The 24,071-nt window shown below is 38.6% G+C and overlaps 1 protein-coding gene across 4 annotated transcripts in view; it reads left to right on the plus strand.

The window, feature by feature from the left end:
* Positions 1 to 24,071, plus strand: part of myh10 (myosin, heavy chain 10, non-muscle) — a 62,521-nt gene that overhangs the window by 9,174 nt on the left and 29,276 nt on the right. Inside the window, exons 3-11 of one of the 4 annotated variants that reach the window (XM_026170484.2) lie at positions 3,686 to 3,842; positions 14,809 to 14,836; positions 17,773 to 17,875; positions 18,630 to 18,659; positions 18,857 to 18,871; positions 20,240 to 20,257; positions 22,768 to 22,860; positions 23,398 to 23,461; positions 23,747 to 23,845. In XM_026170484.2, the coding sequence (XP_026026269.2) occupies positions 3,686 to 3,842; positions 14,809 to 14,836; positions 17,773 to 17,875; positions 18,630 to 18,659; positions 18,857 to 18,871; positions 20,240 to 20,257; positions 22,768 to 22,860; positions 23,398 to 23,461; positions 23,747 to 23,845 (607 nt within the window). The remainder of the gene's footprint in view (positions 1 to 3,685; positions 3,843 to 14,808; positions 14,837 to 17,772; positions 17,876 to 18,629; positions 18,660 to 18,856; positions 18,872 to 20,239; positions 20,258 to 22,767; positions 22,861 to 23,397; positions 23,462 to 23,746; positions 23,846 to 24,071) is intronic. The other 3 variants (XM_080302427.1, XM_026170485.2, XM_026170486.2) reach the window with 3 other exon arrangements.

A 24,071-nucleotide genomic window follows, 5' to 3' on the forward strand; every position in this document is an offset into this window, starting at 1 on the left:
GCTGCTGAATGAGATTAGGAGCACCTAAAGATTTAGAGCACACTTAAATCTTCTATCCAGACACAAATGGTTATAATTAAAACATGCAAATGCATTTGCTATTTTTTGTGTGAAGTCAGCAAAGACTAGAGCCCAGTTTGCCCCGCTATGTCAGAGTGGAAAGCTGAGACGCCAGAAATCTTCTCCCTTTTTCCCACCAAGTCAGATCCTGTTGCTAAGCACTGCATAGTTCACAGAAATTCATCTGGATGTTTCTGAAGAGCCAGAAAGCCCTTCAGACTGTGTTTAAGCTTTCTCTGTTGGCCAGAGTCTCTCAGGGTACTGGGCACAGTTTATGAACACTACAATCTGAGATGCATTAGTTATGGTTACCCGATTCTATACAGGGTTGTTTAAGTGATTGAATTTTATTTTCATTTGTACTTTTAGCTTCTTTTAGCCCTTCCATAAAAGCCCAGATCCACTCTTAGCTAAGCTGTGGTGGTTTTAGTTTATTTTGATAGTTTAACTTTAATTAACACTTCATTGAATAAATAAACTATCAAAATTCAAACTTGAAAAAATTCTGGATTTATTAAAAATATAAAAAGAAGACACTTGTTTTTTTAATTAAGTGGATTGTCTTTAACTTTAATTAACACTTCATTGAATAAATAAAGACAATCCACTTAATTAAAAAAACAAGTGTCTTCTTTTTATATTTTTAATAAATCCAGAATTTTTTCAAGTTTGAATTTTTTAAAACAAGTATTGATCAAAATATGACTTTTGTCACAGGAGTGCTTTGGTATCTTTCCTATGGGAAAATTTACTTCGTCAAAAGTCATTTGATACAGAAATGAACCACAGTGCTCTGGCGTGGTGTTATGGCTCATACTTGCTGGCTCGTATCTTGCTTTGCCTGGTTGTGTAGGCAGCCAACCCTTTTGCCCCTGAGCCCCACTAATCTTGCATATACCCCCTGAGGTCCACCATGAAGGACAGCCAGCTGAGTCATCCCTCTCCCCACTGCCTGTGGACCACGCTGGTCAGGATCACTGATCTGTCTGCTTGGCGCTGTGCCCACTGTAGGGGGTCTGCGAAGTGGATATAATGACTGTTTCCCTCAAATACATCCTGTAAGCTCAAGTTACCTTTTATAGTTGATGGCATTTAGCAAAGTATATAAGTGTTAGGTGGAGGATTGTCAGTGCCAATACTGTATAATAATGTTGGTGTTCAAATACTGCTAATGTTGCCAGAGAAACAAATCTCTCGTTGGCCAGATTGTAGCAGAGTTGTGTCTACAGCATCTGTGCACATAGAGTAGGTGGGTAGGATGGGTTGTTGGCCATCTGGTGATGTTACTCCACCCTCCAGACACATGGGCTTCAGTGATACTGTGTGTAAGTCTCAGGGTTGTTTGCATTTCTGGGCAGGTTTTAGTTTTGACTCTGTTTTAGCAACTTTAGCAACTCCATTACCAGCAGTGTTTGAATTTAGTGTGTGCTAAGTTGTGCCAAGATCTTAGGTTCAGTGGCTATTTGGGCAATATGGATCAGATCTTAAATCATAATAATCTTTGGTATTCATATGCATGGCTTTGGTTTATGAGCATTTCCAGTGTACTGTACAAAATAATACTTTAAAGAAGTACACTTGTTTTAACTGATAATGGGCTGTTGAATCAGACTAGGGCTGATTCATTATGGCAAAAATCCTAATCAGAGTCATTCTGGCCAGTGTTGACATCATTATTATCCAACATGATCACTTACAGGCTTACTGTAAATTTATTGAATTTCAAAAATGGTAAAAATGGTAAATGGCCTGCATTTGTATAGCGCTTTTCTAGTCCATAGGACCCCAAAGCGCTTTACACTACATTCAGTCATTCACCCATTCACACACACAATCACACACAAAAACAAGAGGTGGATCTCGATTAACTCGAACTCCAATCTAACTTCAGAAAAAAATTAAGTAAATGTGAACACTGTCGGTTTTGCATTTACATGAATGTGTGGTGTGAAACTCCAGCCGAGGGGAAGGCTTTCTCTCTCTCACTGACTTGCATGTACAGTCCAGTCTGCACCCAAAACATGCTTTGCTTTCATCAGCGTTGTTCCACTTCAACAACTGGGTTAGCGGGGCCACAGGCTGCTGCAGACAACATCATTTAAAGAGTGTGGCTTCTCAGCCCAGCCAAGCGCATACATTAGAAAGGTAAAAGAGACTCAAAGTACAGAGAAAAAGGAGTAAAAGCTTAAAAAGGGTTGTGAGGAGGAGAGAAGAGAATAAAGTGTCAGGCAGGAACAAAGCCGTATTGTTACTATCTTTGCATCTTAATTTTAGGCTTGATCAGGACTGATAGATAATTAATCTGCTTTCATGTGCTCTTCACTCTGTACCCCACACAGTTTTTAGTTAATGTTCTAGCAGCAGCAGCAGACATGTCAGGGATTAACCCTGCTCTGGCCTGTCTGCATTTTTTAGCTAAAAGGCAGATATTCTGTTGTGGATTAAAATCACCTCCCGCTGCCTCTGATTTTTGTTGTTAGTCAAAGGATTTCTGGGTAAACCTGCCACCAGTTTAATGCAGAGAAAAACATTATTTCTACGTATTAGAAAGAAAACTGGGAAATCTCCAGTTGTATACCGTTTTTAATATATGCACCACAGTGGGACTTTCAGGACATTTTGTATGTTTGTTCTTAAGTAAAATTGATTTTTAGAGGATTTGTAGTATTCACAAATTGTCTGATAGGAAACATTGGACTAGATCAGACTTGTATGTTCCCATTTACAAAAAACCTGCCTGTTAATACAGGGAAACAGTTATTTAAACAATCACATCTTTCTCTGAATAAATTGTGTGTTTTTATCTTTCTGCAAAATAAAAAATCAACATATTGAGCAATGTAGGATTATGTTAGCAAGCATTATGGCTTGACAACCTACTGCTGGTTACATTCCTATTGTAATAAAAAAAATCCCATGCAAGATAGAATTTCAGTTCTATATCTCTATATAGACCCTACAATAATTCAAAGCAGAGAAAATAAACATATCTGAATTCATTCCATGTACTGGTACTGTACAGTACTAATGGAAGTATTGCACATCACAAGAAATAGAAAAAATAGAAGTCTGTTGATCTCTATGTTAAACTGTTAATTCGAACCCTTAGCTCAAAATGAAGCTAACTTTGGTTATGCTCATCACCACAAACAAGAAAAGCACATCGCCTCATGAACAGGTGGAGCTCATGAGCGTAAAGGGAGTGAATTATGAATATGCTGTTCAGACAAACAGATTTTGCCACTCAGACTAAAGAACCAAGTTATTCATTAAAAATACGTAACTTCATTAAGGTTAGGCATTACCGTCTACTAGGTTAGGTTCAGAAAAAGATCATGGTTTGGGTAAATATGCAACTATTTCAATTTAAAGGTCTGTTCTCTTAGTTGGCATAGTGACGTGTTCCTGCTTAAGTGATGCGGACGACACATGTACTGCAGACACAAAATATACTTCCTGTTGAAGCACATTACTTACAAATTTCTCCTTACATCCAAATCCTTGCCCATTTACTGCCCACTGTAATCAATACATTTAAGGTAATATGATATATTAATCATGTCATAAATGTTGCATTAGGGCTGCTGAGGAATTAACACTCGACCATATTTTCTTTTCTTTGTAGACGTACTCTGGTCTCTTCTGCGTGGTCATAAATCCCTACAAAAACCTGCCCATCTACTCCGAAAACATCATTGAGATGTACAGGGGCAAAAAGAGGCACGAAATGCCCCCTCACATATACGCCATCTCAGAGTCTGCATACAGATGCATGCTCCAAGGTAAGTCTTCTTATCTACAATCCACAACCCTTACAGAAAATACCACTTTACTGCACTTTAAAATGTCATTGAATGTCAGAGTGTTACTTCTAAGGATGTCTGTATGGTTGGAGCTTTTTTTTTTCTTTTTTTGTTAGTGCATTGAAAGGTCACATCTCCTCACAATATGTTCAGTGTCAATCTAGAGATGGGATTATCAGTATTATCACTTGTGATTTTTAAACTTTTACCAGCCTTCACAAACACTGGAGCTTTCTATAGCCACAAAATTGCAATTAAGTTTGTATTAAATAAAATCACAACAAACACTAAGCAAAAAGCTTGAGGTTATGTCTTGAGACAAGACAATAACACTACTAGAAAGGTTTCTCCATAAACACATCTATCAGATTGTATTTTTGTCCTTGACATAGTTGACAGTTTAAATCGTAGGATCACAGAATCTTGTGAGTGACGGCTGTCCAGGCTCAACGTTGTCTGAGAAGATCCTTGTAGCTGGAAAGCGTCCAGGCTCTATGAGCAGTGACTGACTAGGATCAGACCAGCGAGAACAGAGAGGGTGACCCCATTGTGCTCGACAATAGATCCTTTGTGTGATTGCGAGGGCTGACTGGTGGGGGTGGTGACAGACTGGACAGTCCCGTCGGTCCTTTTAGGCTTTGCTGTGTCTCCATGTTGGTACACAGAAAGCGTCAACAAGCAGCTCTGCCCTCTTTGAATAAAAGAACATGGGAACATCATCATGCTGATGTGATTAGTGACAAAGACATTTTTTCTTTAAACCCCAGATGTTTTTATGTTTTTTTTGGGGGGGGGGGGGTTAAATGACATAAAGGCTATGGGATATTTTCAGTCACTTCGGCAACAATCTGTCATTGAGCCCAGCGAGTTTCTTGTGATTGAAGCCTTTTCTTCACACCCTCTGTTTCCTAAAAACTGTGTTTCTGCTTGAGTGGGCGTGGACGCATGGTGGTATTTCCCCCTAGATTGACTGCTTTTGGAGGGGGGGTGCAGTGGGGGGGAGTAAAGGGGTGTTTATTTCACTGTGGGCTTGCATCTTGGGGGTTACAGCTGTAATATTATCAGCGCAAGAGCCGCTAGTACAGATATTTTGGGCTGACTTTGAGATGGTTGCGGTTGACTCAAGATTTTTCGACATTTATTTTCAGACAGTTTAACATTTGTTGGTTTTTGTTGTATTTAGAGAGCGAGCAGAGAAACTAGTGTGATAGTGAACTGCAGTAAAAACTGTCAATGAAGTGAAACAGGTGCACATAAATTAGATAATTAATATATTTATTTGTAGAAGGAGAGGGCCCAGTAACACCCTAGGGCAGTGGTTGGGGATGGGTTACAAGACAAGTCAATTAGTAAAGCTTTGATTCTGTCATATTTTTGTGGGTTAAATGAGGCAGTTGCCCCGCTAGCATTCTTGCCTGCTTTTACTGTCTGTGTCTAAAGCTCACAGATGGGGCCTGCAATTTTTAATGCTAGTCCAACCCATTTGTGTTCATATCAGAATAAACAGTTGTGATTGAAAAGGAGGTTTGTAGGTTAAAGATTAGTGAAAGCCAGCTGCTGTTCAACCTTGGCCCTGAGCATTTCGGCAGCCTGGTTAATAAAAGAGAATTTCTAGCTGTATACACTAGATTAGGATGGGTGTTTTTCTTCTTTCTCTCTTCTCCAAGCTGGCAGGAAACTGTAAAGTGGTTTATATTATCAGATTTCCTGGTAGGAGCAGGCAATATGCATGAAATTCCCAACGGGGTGTTTATACTTTTTAAAATCTGAATATAGACATATTGTGAAAAAAATATTGCTGAAAGTCTTCCTTTTTTTTCTTTTTTTTTCTTTTTTTTAGAAAAAATATTTAATTCATCAAATAGCAGGAATGTCTGTTTTGGTTCTTTCATTGCATGATGCAAAAATCTTAATCCAATATTGCTGACATTGAGTACAAAGATCAGATGAGGACATTTAGAGCTTTTTCTCTTGAATTGAATCCCCAGTGGTTAATTAAGTCTGGGCACAATGAGGGAAAATGTTTTCATGTTAGTTGATATCAATATATATAACATAACATGACATGAATCAAGTGACATGCCAGGATCAGTGATCAGTTTTGGCTTAAATATTTTTCCGGTAAATGTGAATGTAAGTTGAATTTGAGAAGTGTACTATAGATTTCTGTATAACATATAACACATATACTTAATGATGATTTGTTAACTGTAAAAACACGTTTTAGACATTAAGTCTGGATTTAAAAATAGGTATAAGTAATGAAACTATTCTGTGAAAGGGAACCAGTTTCTCCACTTAACTGTAATTTGTTTGAATAAAAATGTCAGGTGCTGTGGTCGGTCTAGATGCCACCAGTGGGCAAAAATGTCTTTAGAAATACAATCAGAAGAAGAGCTGACAATGTTTCAAATGACTGAAGCTATTTTATGCAGATATGAAAACAGCTGTGTCAAGAAACATATATTAGCAAATTGGTATTAGATGTCACTTCCAGCCTCTGTTATGTCAAATTGATTTATTGAAATTTCACTGATTTACACCCAACCTTTCACTTTTAATAATTATGCTTTGCAGTGGCAGAACAAGAGACAGGTGAGAAATCATTTGTTGGGTGTAATTTATGACCTTTGGAGCAGAGCTTAGTGTCATTAACGACTCACGGTTGTCTGAAGCCTGTCATTGCTCAAATGGGAGTTTAAATGAAGTGTTATCTAACAAAGTCGGTGCGTGCAAGCTGACCTCTGAAACTCACTGCACATCTGTCATTGATTACAGGTCCAGATATTTTACATAACTGTCCTCTTTTTCACTCTTGATGTTGACTCACTGATGTTCGTGAAGCTAATTTTATTATTTATTTATGTATAAATGTGTTGTGAGGAAATATTGGAAAAAAACACATTAAAGAAAGAAAAAGCTGTCTTACATTTCAACAGTCTCCATGCAACAACACCACTCTAAGTGTCCCAGGTGGGGTTACGAAACAGGAGGTCTTTGTTTCAGTGGAAATGAAGAAAGACCCCGTTCTTCAGTCCCTCCCTGGTGTTTAATCAGGGCATTAGGTCAGCTCTAGCTAGATCCATCTTGGCTTATTGAGGTTTTTCCCAAAGCGCAGCTCTTTGTTACTCTTTAACACAGGTCAGTTTTATAAAGAAAATCAGAAGTTTATAGTAAGAAGTGCTTATTATAAACCACAATGTCAAAAATGTGTGATAAAACCAGCTCAGTAAAGTTTATAGTGCCGCAACGTACAGTCTAAATTAATGTAGTTCCACCTGACATTGATCAGATCTGTAGCTGTAATGGCTTTGGTGACTTTGTGATCTGAGGCTTGATGCTGGATTCTTTCAACCTTAAACTCCTTTCTATACATATCAGTCCATTTAAAGCAAGTGGGAAGTATTTGCTCATTATTTTTAATCAGTGGTCCAAAACATCTACTAAAGATGCTCTTTTTTAAAATCACAAAAATTGCACTTTTATCCCATTTAAAAATGCACAAGCAAATGTGTTTGTGAGCACTGAAACATCTAACTCAGGTTTTATCCTAAAGGGTTTTTTCACAACTGCATCTATAACTATCACTGCTGTTCCGTCGATGGTTGCTCTTAAATGTTCTTGTTCACCCTTTTCAGCAGAAACTAGAAAATCACTTATTGCACTTTGCTAGCTTATTGCTCTTTTGTTGCATAGTTGTAGGTCCACTGTACAATATCATTTTTGGCATTGTCAGCAATGTGAGTTGCGTAATTGTCCACTATTATTATGAATCTAGTATAATGAGTTAAAAGAGAACTGATTTGTACTGGCTTTTTCCCCTCCTTTTTTCCATCCTTTAGTATGTCTTATTTTCCCTTTTACTCTCACTGATTTCTTGCTGTTTTCTTTGCTTTCTTTTATTTCTCTTTGGCTGCCACTCTAGCTGTCTCCACTGATTTATTTTGCACCTGATGTGCAGACTACCTGAATGATTTCCATTACTTCAATTTGTACGAATACTTTGAATAAAAATCTAAATCTTCTTGTCAGTTTTTCCCAAACACAGTAAATCTTCCTTTCGGATTTCATTACAAACTTCCCTTTTCAGAAATGCTCCACGAAACCAGACTCTCAAAAACTCATTCGATTTGTTTCCATGCGTAAGTCCTTGGCTGAACCATCAGCCCCAGTTCTGCCCACAACAGAGTCCTTTGCCATAATAGCCCTAAAATGGTTTGAAATGATTGATTGCTTGGATGTTTTGGGTTTAAAAAAAATTACTGTCAGATACCTCTGTGCTAAGGGATACCCTGGTGCCTTTCACCAGTAGTAAATGGTTACCTCATATTTACAGGGTGTACTCATGATGATAGACAACATTTGGTGCAGGGCACTGAAAGCAGGACTCAAACTTTTTAACGGTCTGTAAAAGTCCCTTTGGCGCCTCGTCATAATTATAACTGCTCAGAGGCATTGAACTAATAAACAATGAAAAGCCCCTTCTGTGTTACGAAATAGCTTCCCATGCCAAACGCTGCAGTGTTCTTCAGAATCAGCAATAATTCAGATGTCTATTCTGTAGTTATAGCTCAGATTCATCCCAACACATGGCGCCATCCAAGTCAGTATCATCCAAAAAGCAGATCCTATAGTTTCCACACGGGATGCAACCCAACTACCTGAGTTTAACTGGAAAAGTAAATATGTGATAGTGAATATATAGTCGTCATATTGTTTTGGAAAGGTTTTTCTGTCTGGTACTGATTATTACAGACCTAAACCACTGCATTAAATGATGACAGAAACACTGCATTTCAAGGAGCTGGGTGAATTTGGAGTGGTGGTAGAAGTGTAAACAACGGTTAAATAGCCATGTAACCTAATATACCTAAACCTAAAATAATGAGAAGTGATCTGACAGTGAGGTTCAGGCTTTGTTTTGCTTAAATGCAGCGAGGAAATACAGTGAGATATTGACTTCAGCCAGTCCTGTGTAACTCACAGTTGGGTTGGAGTCTAAAGAGTTCAGCCTAAAAGACGGACCGAACAAACTGTGATGTCACCCACTGGTTAGTGAAGCCTTGAGATGAGGGTTTGTGCCATCGACATCTTGGTGTTTTATAAATGGATGTGATGAATGAGGAACAGAGGTGACTGAAACCACATGCTCAACTTTCTAGTCACAAGTCACAACCTATCTTCTGTAGCGCTTCACTGTGATGACAACCTGTAATTCGGTAACTCAAATGTATAATTAATGTGTTTAAACCTCGGTTTTTAATATTTACTTATACTGAAGATATAAGGTACATGATAGTCAGAGCTAATTTACTGAAATTTGTTTTTACTGATAGATAATGTCTACTTATCTACTCTGTTAACCTAATATATCATAACATTATAGCTTCCTTTTTCTTCACAGACAGTATAGAGACATTAAGCATGCACTTCCTCCTGCTAATGAGACAGCTTTTAGGTTTGCCTTTATTACCTTGACCATTCAGCTAATGGGTTTCCCTCCTTATACCACTGTGATTTTGTCCCACTGTGACACTTCAGTAATGGCTTGATTCCGTTTGCAGCCCTGGTCTCAGAAGTGAGTTTATTGCCGCTCCTAAATACAGGCATTAGTCCTCGGTGATGGTCGCTGGCCCAGGCCCAGCATGCCACAGCATCACAATGAGCTCACTGTCGGGAGCTAAGATCACCTCCCGTTCTTCCCGTCTCTCACTACAGAGTGAAACGCCACATGCAGAGTTTCTGTTTTTGTGTCAGTGCTACAAGACATCGCCAGATTTTTCACTGTCAACAGTTTGTAACAGAATCAATGCCGACCTTTGCAGGCGTCTAATTGTATCATCGTCAGTGTAGTTTATTGTGCTTACGTAATATCTTAAAATCTTTGGATTGAAAACACTCTGGCTTTTCTTTTTTTGTAATCTGATCATTTTCCCCTCCATAATTCTAAATCAAGCATTCAGAATTATTTTCAAACTCCTTTACTTAAGCTAATAATATTATATGTCCTGCGGGAAATCTCCACTGCCTTTCATCAGCATGGAGTCATGTGAAGTTGGCAAGGGCATCAGTAATCATGCGAAACCCACAAAACAGTTCTTATGACCAATAAGTAATGTCACCAAAATAACAGCCGCTGGTAGGGGAGGTCTCATCTGAACAGACACAAGTCCATACCGAGGCCTTCCCAAAGCAGCTGAGAGATGTAAGCACTCCAGGGTGTGCTGGGTCTGCCCTGGGGCCTCTTCATGGGAGGACATGGCTGAAACAACTCAACTGTGGAGCCTTTTGATGTGGAGAAGTAGGGAGTCTAATCTGACTCCCTACTGGATGATTGAACTTATTCTGTCACTAAGGGAGAGCCTAGACACCCTTTGGAAGAAGCTAATTTCTTCTATTTGTATCCATCGTCTTATTGTTTGGTCACTACTCAGGACAAGTGAGAGTAGGGTTCGACCAGTAAATTGAGCTTTCATGCTCAACACTCTTTTTTACCACAACATGCTGATACAATGTCTGCATGACTGCAGATGCAGCACAAATCCATCTGTCAGCCTCATGCTCCACTCTTCCTTCACTTGTAAACAGGATCCAGAGATACTTTATTCTCCACTAGTTGCCATAGAGCAAGAAGCAAGGAACACAATGGACAGGTCAGTAGTGTGTTGTTGGGCTAAAACAAAAAGACAAACCACCATTTACACCTCTGATTAACCTAACCCCACTAATTGTATGTTCTTTGGACTGTGGGGAGAAGCCAGAGTACCTGGAGAGAACCCAGGCAGCTGCAAATTCCACACTGAAAATCTGCTGCCAGATGATGGATTTGAACCCAAAGCCTTCTTGCTGTAAGGCAACAGTGCTAACCGCCATGCCACTGTTATATTTATAAAATTAGATTGCTTACATTTTTGATGTATTTCAGCTCTCCATATGTCTCTGGCAGTAATCAGCAGTTCACAGTCTGAGAAGGTTTGCAGATCACAGCCCAGCTGTTAACTCAATGAATGTAAGCAGGCAGCCTCACGGTGGATCATATCTTTCCTCTGTGTCTGCAGCCAGTCTGATAAAGGAGACACCCCTGCTTTCTGGGGGTGTTCTCTTTGTGTCTAGGTCAGATAGGGATGTGAATGTAAAGAGAGATGTGTGATAAAGGTAGGCACTAACGAGGGATTGTATCATTGCAGTTAACTTGAACACATGAGAGATCCAAAAGGATCAGTGTAGCTTTAGTCCATGTGCACATGGCCTGTTATCCTTGTTGGAGTCTATTACTGCAGGAAGTTTCTGGTCAAAGCCAGGAAACCCAGGTTGTCCTTGATGAGCCATCCAGCTGTGTCCTCAGTCAGATAACCTTCCACCATTGTACCCCAAAGGAACGCAGTCAGCACTTTAGGAAACCTTCACCTCTGGCACAACAGTCCAGCCCAGGACACAACATGGACAAAACGAGTCGGGATATTAACTTTCATGGATAGTGTAAATTAGAGTTCTAGAAGTCTTAAGCCAAAGAAAAGCATCTACAGTTCCATAATTGTGTCCCTGGATTTGGGTATACTTTTCACCTTTTTTATAATTAACTCCCCAGCCCTGGAAGGCTGATGAGGTGTTATCGTCAGCTCACCAAGCGGGCAAGCAGCGTGGACACCCAGTTTGTGAATACGATAGGTCAAGAACAAAGCGAGTTTAAAATTGATACCAAAGGTGCATCTATTAAAAATCTTTTACAAGATTGAGTGTCGGTGGCTTTGACTTTAAGGTCAGACGTCGAGTTTTCTGAACATTTTTTGAATGGCAAACCTTGAACAAAATGATGTAGGAGTTTCAAAATAATAATAATACGTGTATCTGTCTTGTAATCTCGGACAAGACAGATACACAAGGTCAAGGTCAGAGGTCAAATTTTCTGAAAATCTTGTAAATGCGATAACTTGACAACAAGGCAACGTAGGATTTTGAAATTGATACCATAGATGTATCTACTAGGAGACTAGGGTTAACACTGGCTACCACCATTATTTATTTATGTTAATATTCTCAAAGGTTATGTACAAAATATGCAATAAAGAGCAGAGAGCCATCATATGAACCATGTGTTAATAAATTAGGCCATCATAGTGGACTGTTAAGTAAAAAATGTGCTCATTGTTGTTGCCCTCGTGTATATATGAGAGCAACACATCTCGGTCTTTTGCCATCACAAAGCATTTGTTTCCACCCACAAGGGGAGTGTGGGTGGGAGGACTGTAACATATGACTGCTGTCCTGTACACGGATGTCCACTAAAAGTCATTAGTAGGCAAAGAATTAAAGTGAACAGTCTATCTTTAAAATTTCTAAATGCTTTGTTGGAGCATGGATAGTACATTTAAAAAATGTCAAAAAGTAACACGAATCAGTGTTTTCATCTAGTTTCACAGACAGTGTTGCTAAAATAACAAATTTAGAGAGTGGGATCTATGGTGTAAATTATTCTTAGTGCATGTAGTTTCCATTTTAAAGTCATTACTGCTGATGTGCTTTGTGGTAGGGTGTGGTTTTGGTTGATTGCACAATTTCTACTTGCGTGAGCGGTCTTGCTGGCCTATGTACACAATGGACAAGCTGTAGACACTTGTCTGTGACTAGGTCGATATCCACAGGCATCTCTAAAGTATGCATAAAGATTTCCAGATGGCACGTCAAATTTCTTCAACAGTTGGAAAAGAAGGACAAAGGAAAAAACTTCTAATTTGTCTTTTGCTTTTTAAGGGGTGTAAATTGTTTCTCTTAGCAGCAACTCCTGTCCTTATGAAAATGCTACAAAAAGAACAAAAGGTTATGATTGACGTCACATTTCTCTTTTGCAGTGTTGGATTTTTCCAAACATTGGTATTGGTTTTAGTATTCAGTGTATTCATGTACGAGAAATTATACTTTAATATTGTGTTTTCCTGCAATGTGCTTAGAGCAGTCACATTATGCTGCTGAATTATTTCAGAGAAAACCTTTCTTCGGATAAGCCAGGGCCAGTTCATTCAGTTAGCTGTGGTTTAACTAAAAAAAAGATTAGTCTTTCCCTGAGTTATTGATGGCTTTCTTCACCCAGCTCAATCTCCTAATGGATCAGCTGCCAATCATCAGTCAGTGTTAAGTCCTTCATTTAACAAACGTGCAGACTTTGCACTTCAGTCACAGAATTAACGACCTCAGAGATTGGACCCTTTAATGAACAAGTTATTGCTCATCAAGAGATAGAAGAACGTACCTTAGTGAGAATGAAAGAAGATAGAACAGTCTTCTTCAAACTTTCAAACCAATCAGCTGATAATGTTTTTTCTGCGCATGTTTAATAAGGTGAGATGTAGTTTGTGGCCTTATAGTTTGGTACCATGTTGTGATTACATCATTAAAACTTCTGGATTATTCTCTTGTTACATAACTTGGATTAGTCTCATTTTGTTGGGATAAGCATTCCAAGCAAAAATATTCAAAGAGTGCTCCGAAAGCCCAAATGACTGGATAGTTATGTTAGAGTTATGATGTGTGAGCATTATCTGGTGCAGTTATTGGCAATGGCAAACAGTTCGTAGGTGCATTTCAAATATAATAACACATTAAGCACTACCAGGTGCTAGGAGAAAGACCAAGGGAAGACAGTAATGGCCTTGGTGCTGGCCCCAGCATTAGCCTTATGACATATGGGTCATCTGCTTGCCTCAGGGAGCTAAACCAGAATTTCGAAATCAAATTTTTAATTGTAAATTAAAATTAGAGATAGTGTTTGTCAAATTAAATTTGTTCCAATATAATACATCTGTTTGCCAAGGTTAATAAATAATCTTTATCCTGCTATTTTCTTCATTTTTGCATAACAACCTTTGGTGATTGTGATGTCAGTGACGCAGATTTTCTGGGTTTTAGTTTAAGTTATGCAGAAACAACACACCATGTCTGAGTCTAGTGACTCAAATCTAAGCCTTGGACTTTAAGCTAATCAGACAACAGTGTAACTGGAGAGGAGACTGTTTCCCTAAGGAGGCACTGATGGGAGGACAAAGTAGTATTTTCCCATGACATCATTATCATCATTAATTTCTCTTCTTTTGCCTGAAGCTGTCTCACTCAGAGCTCATGAGACGCTATAAACTCGCACAACCCCGAAGGTGTCATTTTATTTTACTGCCACACGACCGCAAAGTACAGACTGACCTCAGCACCATGCAAATTAATGCAAGCACATTAATTGAAGCTTAGGTTTGGACTTTTCAGGTTTTCTTAATGTGATTCAAATCCAGCTGCAAGTTTAGCCACATTCATCTGCAAAATGTCAGTGATCTTATTGGTGTAGATTAGAAATGAGCTGCATCGGTCTGACTTTGTGTAATGGGGCTTTATGCAGTCAGTCCCAACAGGCCCTGCTTTTTCTGGTCACTTTGCTCATAAATAGCACCTTAATTGAGATTTGAGTATAAATATGACAAGTAGTTTTTCTAACCATATACACTATTTCATTATAATATGGTTTGTCTGAACGTCTTTATAACCTGTGGTTACTGGGACACAGTTGAAAAGGAGACATTTAAACTCAGTGAGGGTTGCCTGGTTGAAATGTCAGTTTCAGCTCTTGTGTTAGACTTGTGATTTTTATGATTTTCAGCTGGCACAGTTTTATAAAATAACGCAGTTACAAGTTTGCTGTTGGGTTCACCTGGTAGGTAGTCTGCTTCCAACTCCCTAAAATTTCACATTCATCTATTTTTATTGTTTAAATGTGGTCAACAGACAGTTTGTGAGGACTTTGAATTTTGGAAACTCATGTCTGTCTCAGAGTGAAATATATTGTATATTTAATGATAATAATAATAAATACTATGCAATAAATGATTTCATGATATTTTCATAATATTTTACCTAGCATTCATTTATGTGTCATGTCCCCCTTTTTCCCCCTTTGTCTCCACAGATCGAGAGGACCAGTCCATTCTCTGCACGTGAGTAAACAGACCATTTAAGACCATTTGGCTGGTCTTATTTCAACACGACACATTCTTCTGCAAGGCAAACTGAACCACCTGGACTAAATTAATGTCTCCTTTCCATTAGGAGACATGGAAACTGTCTTGCAGTGTATTTCTCTGTTGCTTCTTTTGCCTGAATTAAATGAAACGGACAATAATGCATTTACTTGCAATTACATGAGTTGAAAAGGGCAGTAAAAGTGAGTGAGTTGCTTCAGGGTCTGGACACTTTTTACGTTTCTCACAAGAAGCAATAGCCTGCTCAGTGTCACTGAGAAGCTTGCTTTAAAAGAAGTGTGGGTCTGAGAAATGCCTGACATTTCTGCTTCACAGTCCTCTGGCGTCATTTCACTGACAAGTGCCTGCTGATGACAGGAATGAAGCCAAAGAAAATGCCAGAGAAGGTATCAAGATATAAGCCACGCAACAAGGGTTTACAAAACTGAACTGAACTAAAAGAACTGTAATTTACAAAGGCTCTCTGCAACCTTAATTCCAATACAGTATCAACAAATTACACACCTCGCATGGTTTGGTGTCATAATTGTTCATTCAGCTGCTGCGCAACTTACTATTTTCTACATTTTGCGTTAGTGAAGAGAGCAATTCTATAAAAGATAAGCCAAGTCTGAAGTTGCCACCCTGTCAATCAGTTCATTTTTTATGTACAATAATTTTACTTTTGCTCTTTACTTTATAAGATAAAGAATCGAAAGTAATGCAGGGAATAACTGTGTGATCCACAGACTATAAACGGGCAACAGTGTGGAGAAAAAAGCTTCCTCTTAACAGAAGGAAACATCTGGCTGTACTGGGATTATGGAGGGCAACCGTCTGCTGCCAAAGAATAACCTGAAACAACGATATAGTCGGTGTTATATCAGCACATTCCTGAAAATAATCATCCATCTAACTGACTCCCCTCAATGAAGTCAAAGACAGTTGATCTACCTCAAGTTTTAATGAAAGGCATTTTGTATATTTGTGCAATTCAACAATGATTTTTATTTTTTGGAGTTTGCTTGGAGACAGACATTAAAATGTGCCGCAAATTGTGGACAGTGGTAAAGGTTTTGACACTTGTATGCATAATAAAAAACATGAAAATCTCATAAGCTACTGTTAGGTCAGCAGTGGGGGTTTTTTATTGTGGAGGAGCTGAGAAATATCACACCCAGCGGTCCAAGGCCAACAACAAGCACACTGACGCAATCTCCCCACGATTACTGTCTGTTCACAGTACCTAACAAGACTGACAAGACTTACCCACTGCTCTCTCCCCATCTCCCAGCCACATCGCGCTCGCCATGTCTGAAAGGAAAACTATAGTTTTGTGCATACTTGGTTTTTGCAGATTTGCACTTACTGTAAAACCTCAGGTATGCTCTAAATCTAAACTGCTCCCCAAAGTTTTTGCAGCAGCTTTTTTTCTTTCTTTTTTTCCCCTCGTTCCATGGTAGCTGTGTGATAGAGCAGTGAAAGGCCTGCCAGCAACCACAGCTGCTGAAGTGGACTGATGCTTAAAAATATAGTTTAAAGATAAACAGGAGTACTTATGTAGCAGTGTTTAGTTTAGTCCGAGATTATATTTGTGCTGTTGTAGTGAAAAAGAGTTCTTGTCTAACCTATTAACCACGAACACTCAGCTGTGCACAAAACGGTCTAAAGTGCACAATTTTTATTTTTGTAGCGCTTATCAAAAGTTTTACAAACACACAATATCCAGACAAAACTAATTAAAACAATTTTTAAAAAAAAGAATAGAAACCAAAATTTCAAACTGTTAGCATAAATTCTAAAAGTATTGAGCAATCATCTATTTTCTGCTTCTTATCTGGATTGTGAGAGCAGGAGAGATGCCCAGTCCTCCCTCCCCCAGCCACCTCCTCCAGTTCCTCTGGTGTGTCTCTCCTCCCAGTTAGACATGCCTGACACACCTCACCTAGGAGGCACCCAGAAGGCATCTTAATCAAATACTTGAACCACCTCAAATGGCTCCTTTTGATGTGGAGCACTCTTATCCCCTCCCAACTGACCGAGTTCCTCACCCAATCTCTAAGACAGAGCCCAGACAGGAAGCTCATTTCTTATTCTTTTGGTGATTACCTAGAGCTCCTGGGTATAGATAAGGCCGTGCACATAGATTAAACAGTAAAATGGCATCTTCGCATTAACACTCAGGTCGGCTTTGGCATCACTGCTGTTGCTAACCCAAACTGTTGCTGCTCCAATTATGTGCAAAAAGCAGATGATGTTATGAAAATACAAACAGAATCTGTAGCAGCTCTAGCGGAGTCCAGCACCCAACCCAACAAGTCAGATATATCGCTGGTAATGTGAACCAAGCTCTCGCTATGATTGCAGAAGGGACCGAATGGTTTGAGGGCCTGAAACATGATACCGAAGCGCGCCACACAGACACCCTGAGGAATGTGGTCAAATGCCTTGTCCAGATCCACTGACCCTTAAATACAACAATATTAACAATTCCCATGTCAATTTACATTTCAGTGAGTTCATGGAGAGTTCATGGTAGACTAAGTATTAACCCTCTGAGGTCTAAATCTTCAGTGACCCTGATAAGTGCCCCTAACCCTAACGCTAACCCTATGCAAGTAAAATATGTATTTTAAGTTATTTAAAAAGAAAGAAAGCATGTGGCCTCGACCTGATTTTAGGTAGCAAAAGATCTATAAGAAAGCCTACAATGCAAAAGTACATCTAACAGTTATTTAAAAGAAGAAGCAGACAAAGCAAGCCAGAGTTCAGCTGTCTTGCTTTGTTTGTCCTCACAAAGCAAACATTTGGTTGCCTTTTGTCTTTTATAATCATCAAATGACCGCACCGTGACAGTTTTAGTTTTTCTGGTTACTCTTTTATTTGTATCGTCTTGTTGCTTTGCTTTGCAGAGGTGAGTCGGGAGCCGGTAAGACAGAAAACACAAAAAAGGTCATTCAGTACCTGGCACATGTTGCCTCCTCGCACAAAGGAAGAAAAGATCACAACATTCCCGTGAGTATTAACAAGTCTCACCAATTTTGTAATTCTTCTCATGCTTCTTTTTAGTCCTTAATTAAATGAAATACAACTTTAAATCAGGGGTATCAAACTCATCTCAAAAAGTTATTCTCTTTTTTATTGGGCAAATGACAAACTGAGTTCACATTTTTACACCCAAATTTGAGCCGGCACACTAGACCTCTCTGAGAGCTTGCACAAACAGGTGGATTAACATAACAGATGATTTTGGTTGTTACCAGTAGTGTTCATTTAGAGAAGCTGTGGCATAAACCTTACATCAGTAATTTGTTAACCACTGAAGATTATACAGATGGCAGTTGGAAGGTGCAAAAATTTCACATGTAGTTTTGCAACTTTTTTGCAACTTTTTTGGTTCAAGCAACTTATTAAGATCCAGAAATGCTTTTAGGTTTTGACACATTTTTTCTCCTGGAATCGCAGCAAAAGTCCTTTAGTGCAGTTTTCATATAAAGCCATCTAGTGTGCCGAATGGATCACATTGGTGCATGTTTGAAACCCCTTTTTTAGATTCTGCTCATAAAGTGGATTTTTTTTTTTTAAATTAACCTACAAGGGGGAGGGAGGGGTCATTCCACTGCTATCCTACTAATACAGTGCTAGAAAAATGCTGTGATTGAGGTAAAGATGTTTTTTAAAAAGTGGGGTTGTTGTTGAGGTGCTTGTGATTGTAAAGCTTTTGTGCACACAGTCTAACAGTTTACATTTGTTTATCTGTAACAAACAGCCAGAATCACCCAAACCAGTGAAACTACAGGCAAGTTTTTATGCTTTCTTACACTCCATGTTCACATGCATGCCACACTAACCTTTAAGACAGTATTCACTAATCGAATAAAATATCTGAGTTCATCCAATGGTGTCAGCGATTTTTACTTTTCACACTTATGTAAGCTGCCTGGTGTTAACACTGAAGATATCTTATTTAGCAGATATTTTGTCTCTCTCTGTCAGGCACAAAATGCAGTTGTAAGTAAACTTTAAAAGTGGCATGATCATTCAGACTTCTTTAAATGTGTTTGTTTGGTTTTTTTGTGCTTTGTTTTACTGTGATTGACACTGGTTGAAACATTGTCACGTGTATGTGGTGTTTATTTGTTGTTGTAGCCAAATAATAAGCCTTGAATGTCATCTTGTCATATTTAAACATTGTATTTCAGTTGTATTCATATGTTTACATAGTTAAAAAATATATGTCTGTGTCTGCTTTTTTAAGAAAGAGCTGGAGACCTTCCTCATTTTTAAAGGATGTCACCATAAGAGCTTATGATTAGCACATTTACCAAAATTACTTGATTCTCTGACCTGGTCATCATGACCCAGACAGCCTGCAGATTGTTCATGTCCTCGTGTCTTTTGTGACTTTGTTCCAAAATACCAGACGTTCAGGTCACAGCTGCGTCATTCCATGTAAAATTAACCAGGAAAAATGTTCTCATCTGAGCCGCTCAGAATCAGCTGATTTACTTAGTTATTGTGTGCTGTGTGTGTATTGTGTATTTATCCCAGCACTTTTTAGCTCTCCTAAATTTATGGGTAAAGGAGATGACGTTTTCAGGGCTAATAAAAGAACAAAAAACATAGTTAAGGTAAATTAAACTGAACCCACATCAATTTTACCACCACACCAAGTGGGACAGTCGAAAGCTTAAGTGTTTTTGTTTTGTTCAGCACGATTTCATCTACAGCCAAATCTGCACCAGTTTAATATCTTTGACATGGAGCAACAGAAACGAGCTCTGGTTCTTTTATTTGCTTTTCTTATATTCAGTGTAGAGAAGATCATTAAGTGCATTTTGGGTAAACTTTCAGAATATGTTATAAACAGGTTATAACTTATAAACACGAGCCTCCTTTTTTATCTACATTTTGATACCAAGTTTGTCTTCTTCCTTCGTTGTCAAAACGATTTTCTAATATAGTCAAATGTAACATTCGCAATTGTGGAGCCTTCAGTGTGTTTTTTAAAAATCTTTTAAATACGACTCACTGGATTCATATAAATATCATATACTAAATATAATACTTGGCTAAAACTCAGACACTACTCCTAGGATAAAGGTACATTTGTGAATGGCTTCTTGCTATCATAATACAGTAATCAGCTGGTTCTGAGGGGGTCAGATGGTCATAAATTTACTTAAATTAAATCTTTTGAACATCAGCAGTACTCTGGGTCTCGAGAGCCAGGATAAGCTATCATGATCTGTGCTGCAGCTTTCATCCATAGACTGCAGTAGGTTGTGCATAGATGTGCCTATAACATTAATAAAATGTGTTATTTTTTTTTAAATAAATATCATTAATATAACTACTGAATTTCCCCATATCCTACAGAGTGGACCCCTGTTTTATGTGAGTAGTATGTAGTTTCTCACCTATTTTACCTCACTTACAAAATAAAAGGGGTGCTTTTCCCACTCTGTTTCCACTGGCTAGATAAACCCACTACTAACTAAATATTCCCTGAGGCTGTGCAGTAGATGCTTTCCATTAAACCTTCACTGAGCTGCTATATTTGGATACTTTTAACCTTCGCATTGCATGAGCTCAACTGTTTTGTTCTTACTAATTTAGCAGCTTCTGCTTATTGTAACACACATGCAACATTTACAGTGCTGACACTGTGAGGACATTTGAAGTGGTTCACTGGCTTTCAAGTCATCTCGTCTTATCACTGAACTAGCGGCTAGCACAGAACCTCTTCTGACCTCTTTTCAGCCTAAGAATCTGGTCCAAATAAGTTCCCCACATGTACGGTGTTCTCGTTGTTGGTGAGAACAGGAACTTGCAATATTTGTCTGGCCCTGTGACCTCCAAAGCAGATGCTGAGCTGTGGAAACATAGCCACAACTGGCCTCTGCCCCAGAAGATTTACTGGGACAGTTGCGACTGATCCTTTCTGAGTCCACTAAATCTCCAAAGTACTGAGCCAAAGCACACACAGTGAACTTTTTTTATTTTTAAAAAAGATCTCTTATTTTTTGAGTGCTGGCTGATTATGGGTGACTCATTTTATCAAAATTATGCAGTAAATGGTCATTTAAAGTGGAGGAGCCAGCTCCGTTGGCTGTCAGATATCACATGTGCTCACTTTACAACAGGAATGTGGGTCAGCTCATAATGCTGCTGCTGGACCCCCACTGATGTTTGTAATCTGCTCTTTGTTTGTGTGTGCAGACCACACAGATGTAAAGGCTGCCAGTGAACAATTTTAACTACCAAGTTGCACCACACGCTTGTGTTTATATAGAAACAAAGGCTTTCGGTTTGAACCCTGTGCCGTCTGTGGGCTGCAACGCAGCTGATGGACAGAGACCAGGTTTATCCAGTTCAGCCCTGCTTCATTCCAGCTGCTCAAAAACTCAATTAAAAGCAGCACATTTAACTCTTAGGCCAAAGATCACATTACATGTCTCACATTCTGAGCGCAGTGCTGATTCCTCAATTCTCTTCAGTGGAAAATGGCCTCAGACACACTCAAACCTTCAGCGCACGCAGCTATTTCTGTCGTAATGGGAAAATATTCCTCTGAGCCACAAGAAGAGAAATAACGTTGCAGAAGAAACTGTCTTTGGCTCCTTTAGACACGACAAAGCCAACAATATGGTTTGGATGGAAACACAGTGGAAACACCTGTCTAAACATCTGCATAAGTCACTTATTTATTTATTCAGCTTCCTGAAGTGTCCAGCTTGACAAAAAAGAAGCAAACCGTGTCTGCTGTGTGTTGTGGACACATTCTTCCTGATTTGATAAAATGGCTTTCTGGCTTTCGTCAAAGCAAAAAGATAAAACGTCTCTTTCGAAAGCTACAGACACATCAGTCATCTTCAGTTCCATTATTTGAAGTTCAAACTTACTTTTTATCTGCCTAAGGCTGTGCAAAAAGTCCAAAAGCCTGAGTGTGACCTCATAACAAAGTGGTTAGGCTGCATACCACATGTCAGCAGAGACTCTGTTGTTTGTTTTAAACTATTAAAGGTTTTAAATGCGACAAAATAAAAGGACTTTAAAGGTGGAAGTATTTGAAAGTAGCTTCATTAAGACTGTATTATTTAAATCATTGTTTAATCTATAAAATATCACAGCTGATGTTTAAGCTGGTGCTTTCATCCAGAACTTCAAAAATGTGCATTTATAGAGTAATAAACCAGAAAAACAGTTTAATTAGAACTTTTTAACCAATCAAAGAATATTTAATCTAAAACATTAGAGCTGGTTTATTGACTGAGAACTGGTATGAAAGCTGTTTTTGCCATAAAATTACTAAATGGAAAAAGTGATTTAGACTTTCTGTCACGTATGATTTTATGTTTTCATGTGGTGGTCACATTGTGTCTTTGTGATAAATAGGGATGAAATGTGACCTAAATTCACCTGCAGTTTGAAACTTTTGGAAACTTGTATGGCTCCGTGTCACCGGGCTCATTTAGTGCGGACAACAAAATAAATACAATTAAAAAACCTTTTAATTCAAAATGATAACAATTTTTTTACTTGATTCACTTTAATTTTCTTTCATTTCTTTTATTTTTAACCCACCACTACATTACTTTTATTCTTTTTAAAGTCTAAGAGGCAAAGAAATTACAAATTACCAGACACACGAATAATCATCTGTAGACATGTTTCTTTTGTCCAACCGTGACACTTGTCATCTTTTCTGTGGCTTTTGTTTGTTCAGTTTAACTCTATGGCGGTAACGTGACGTTTTTCTGTATAAACCAAGTCTTCGGACATCTTCTGCCTTTGTCTGCATGTCTATGTTTGACTTTTCATCGTCAGTGGAAAACTTCTCATAAGTTTATACGTTTTGTGTGTTGACCTTGATGTGGTGACAAAAGATTCCTTTTTTATGATAGGGTGAACTGGAACGGCAGCTTTTACAAGCCAATCCCATCCTTGAATCTTTTGGGAATGCAAAGACTGTGAAGAACGACAACTCGTCACGTTTTGTAAGTACAGAAAAATGATCAGCTAAACTGATTTTTTTCCGCCTCAGGACCACTTTTACTGATCCTGCGTTGGCACCTTGTAACGGTAATTTACAAGACAAGGCCATTTATCTGGATACTGTTGCCTGCTAATCGTTTAGGAGACCTTTGTTATACCGGACCTGCTGGGACTTAAGGCAGCTCTTATTCAGTTATAGACAAAAAGGATCAGTTGTCTCATGTGTTTCTATAGCAGATTATTTTCTCAAATTGTTTTTTTTTCTATAATTAAAATATAATTATATATTATTAGAGAAATATCAATGACGGCCTGCATTGCTTTCTACTGGATAAAATGTAATAATCAGCCTCTCAGTCTAAGCATTACTCATGCTTTTGAAGGATTCACGCTGAGTCCTGGTACATTATTCTGCTACCATCAGTGCAGATTCTCACAGCCTCACTGTGCGTTATAAAAGAGCCATTATGTAATCGATTGAATGCCACTCGTGTTGTTTTGTGCACTTCCTGAAAGTTATCTTGTATTAATCTCGACAGGGGAAATTCATCCGGATCAACTTCGATGTCACTGGATACATCGTTGGGGCCAACATTGAAACCTGTATCCTGTTTTAAAACAGAAGTATTCATGTAATGGGGAATTTTAAATTCAGTTTTTTTGGAAGCAAGAATACTTTTGTTCTGTGATCTCAGCCTGGACCATAGAAAAAGAACTGTATAAAATGTTTAACTTTTTCATGTGCTATACATATTCATTTAGTTTAGCATGTGTTTATTTATCTCAGCGACTCCTTTTGTCAACCTTGGACACCAGATAATCCCAAAGCCTGATATGTGGCATGCTGACCCACCAAACAGATCTGGTTTTCTTGACTTTCTGTGCCAGACTTACTGGAAAAATCCAGAGCTATTCGTCAAGCCAAAGATGAGCGTACCTTCCACGTTTTTTATCAGCTGCTGGCTGGAGCCGGGGAGCACCTCAAATGTGAGCAGTCCGAGTTTCAATAACTCTAAACCATGGCTTGTTTTTGGATTGTATTTTTGTGTAACGCAACCATAGTTTATGCTATTTTACAGTACATACAGCATTAAAATTAGACACCTTATTACGCCTTATTGTTCCTAATGTTATCAGTAGCTCTGTCATGGCCTAATTTTGTGTGAAGTCCATGTGAATCATTTTGGGGGTAAAATTTGTTTTGTTTTCCTGT

Source organism: Astatotilapia calliptera, chromosome 6 (genome assembly GCF_964374335.1).
Source record: "Astatotilapia calliptera chromosome 6, fAstCal68.1, whole genome shotgun sequence".
NCBI lineage: Eukaryota > Metazoa > Chordata > Actinopteri > Cichliformes > Cichlidae > Astatotilapia > Astatotilapia calliptera.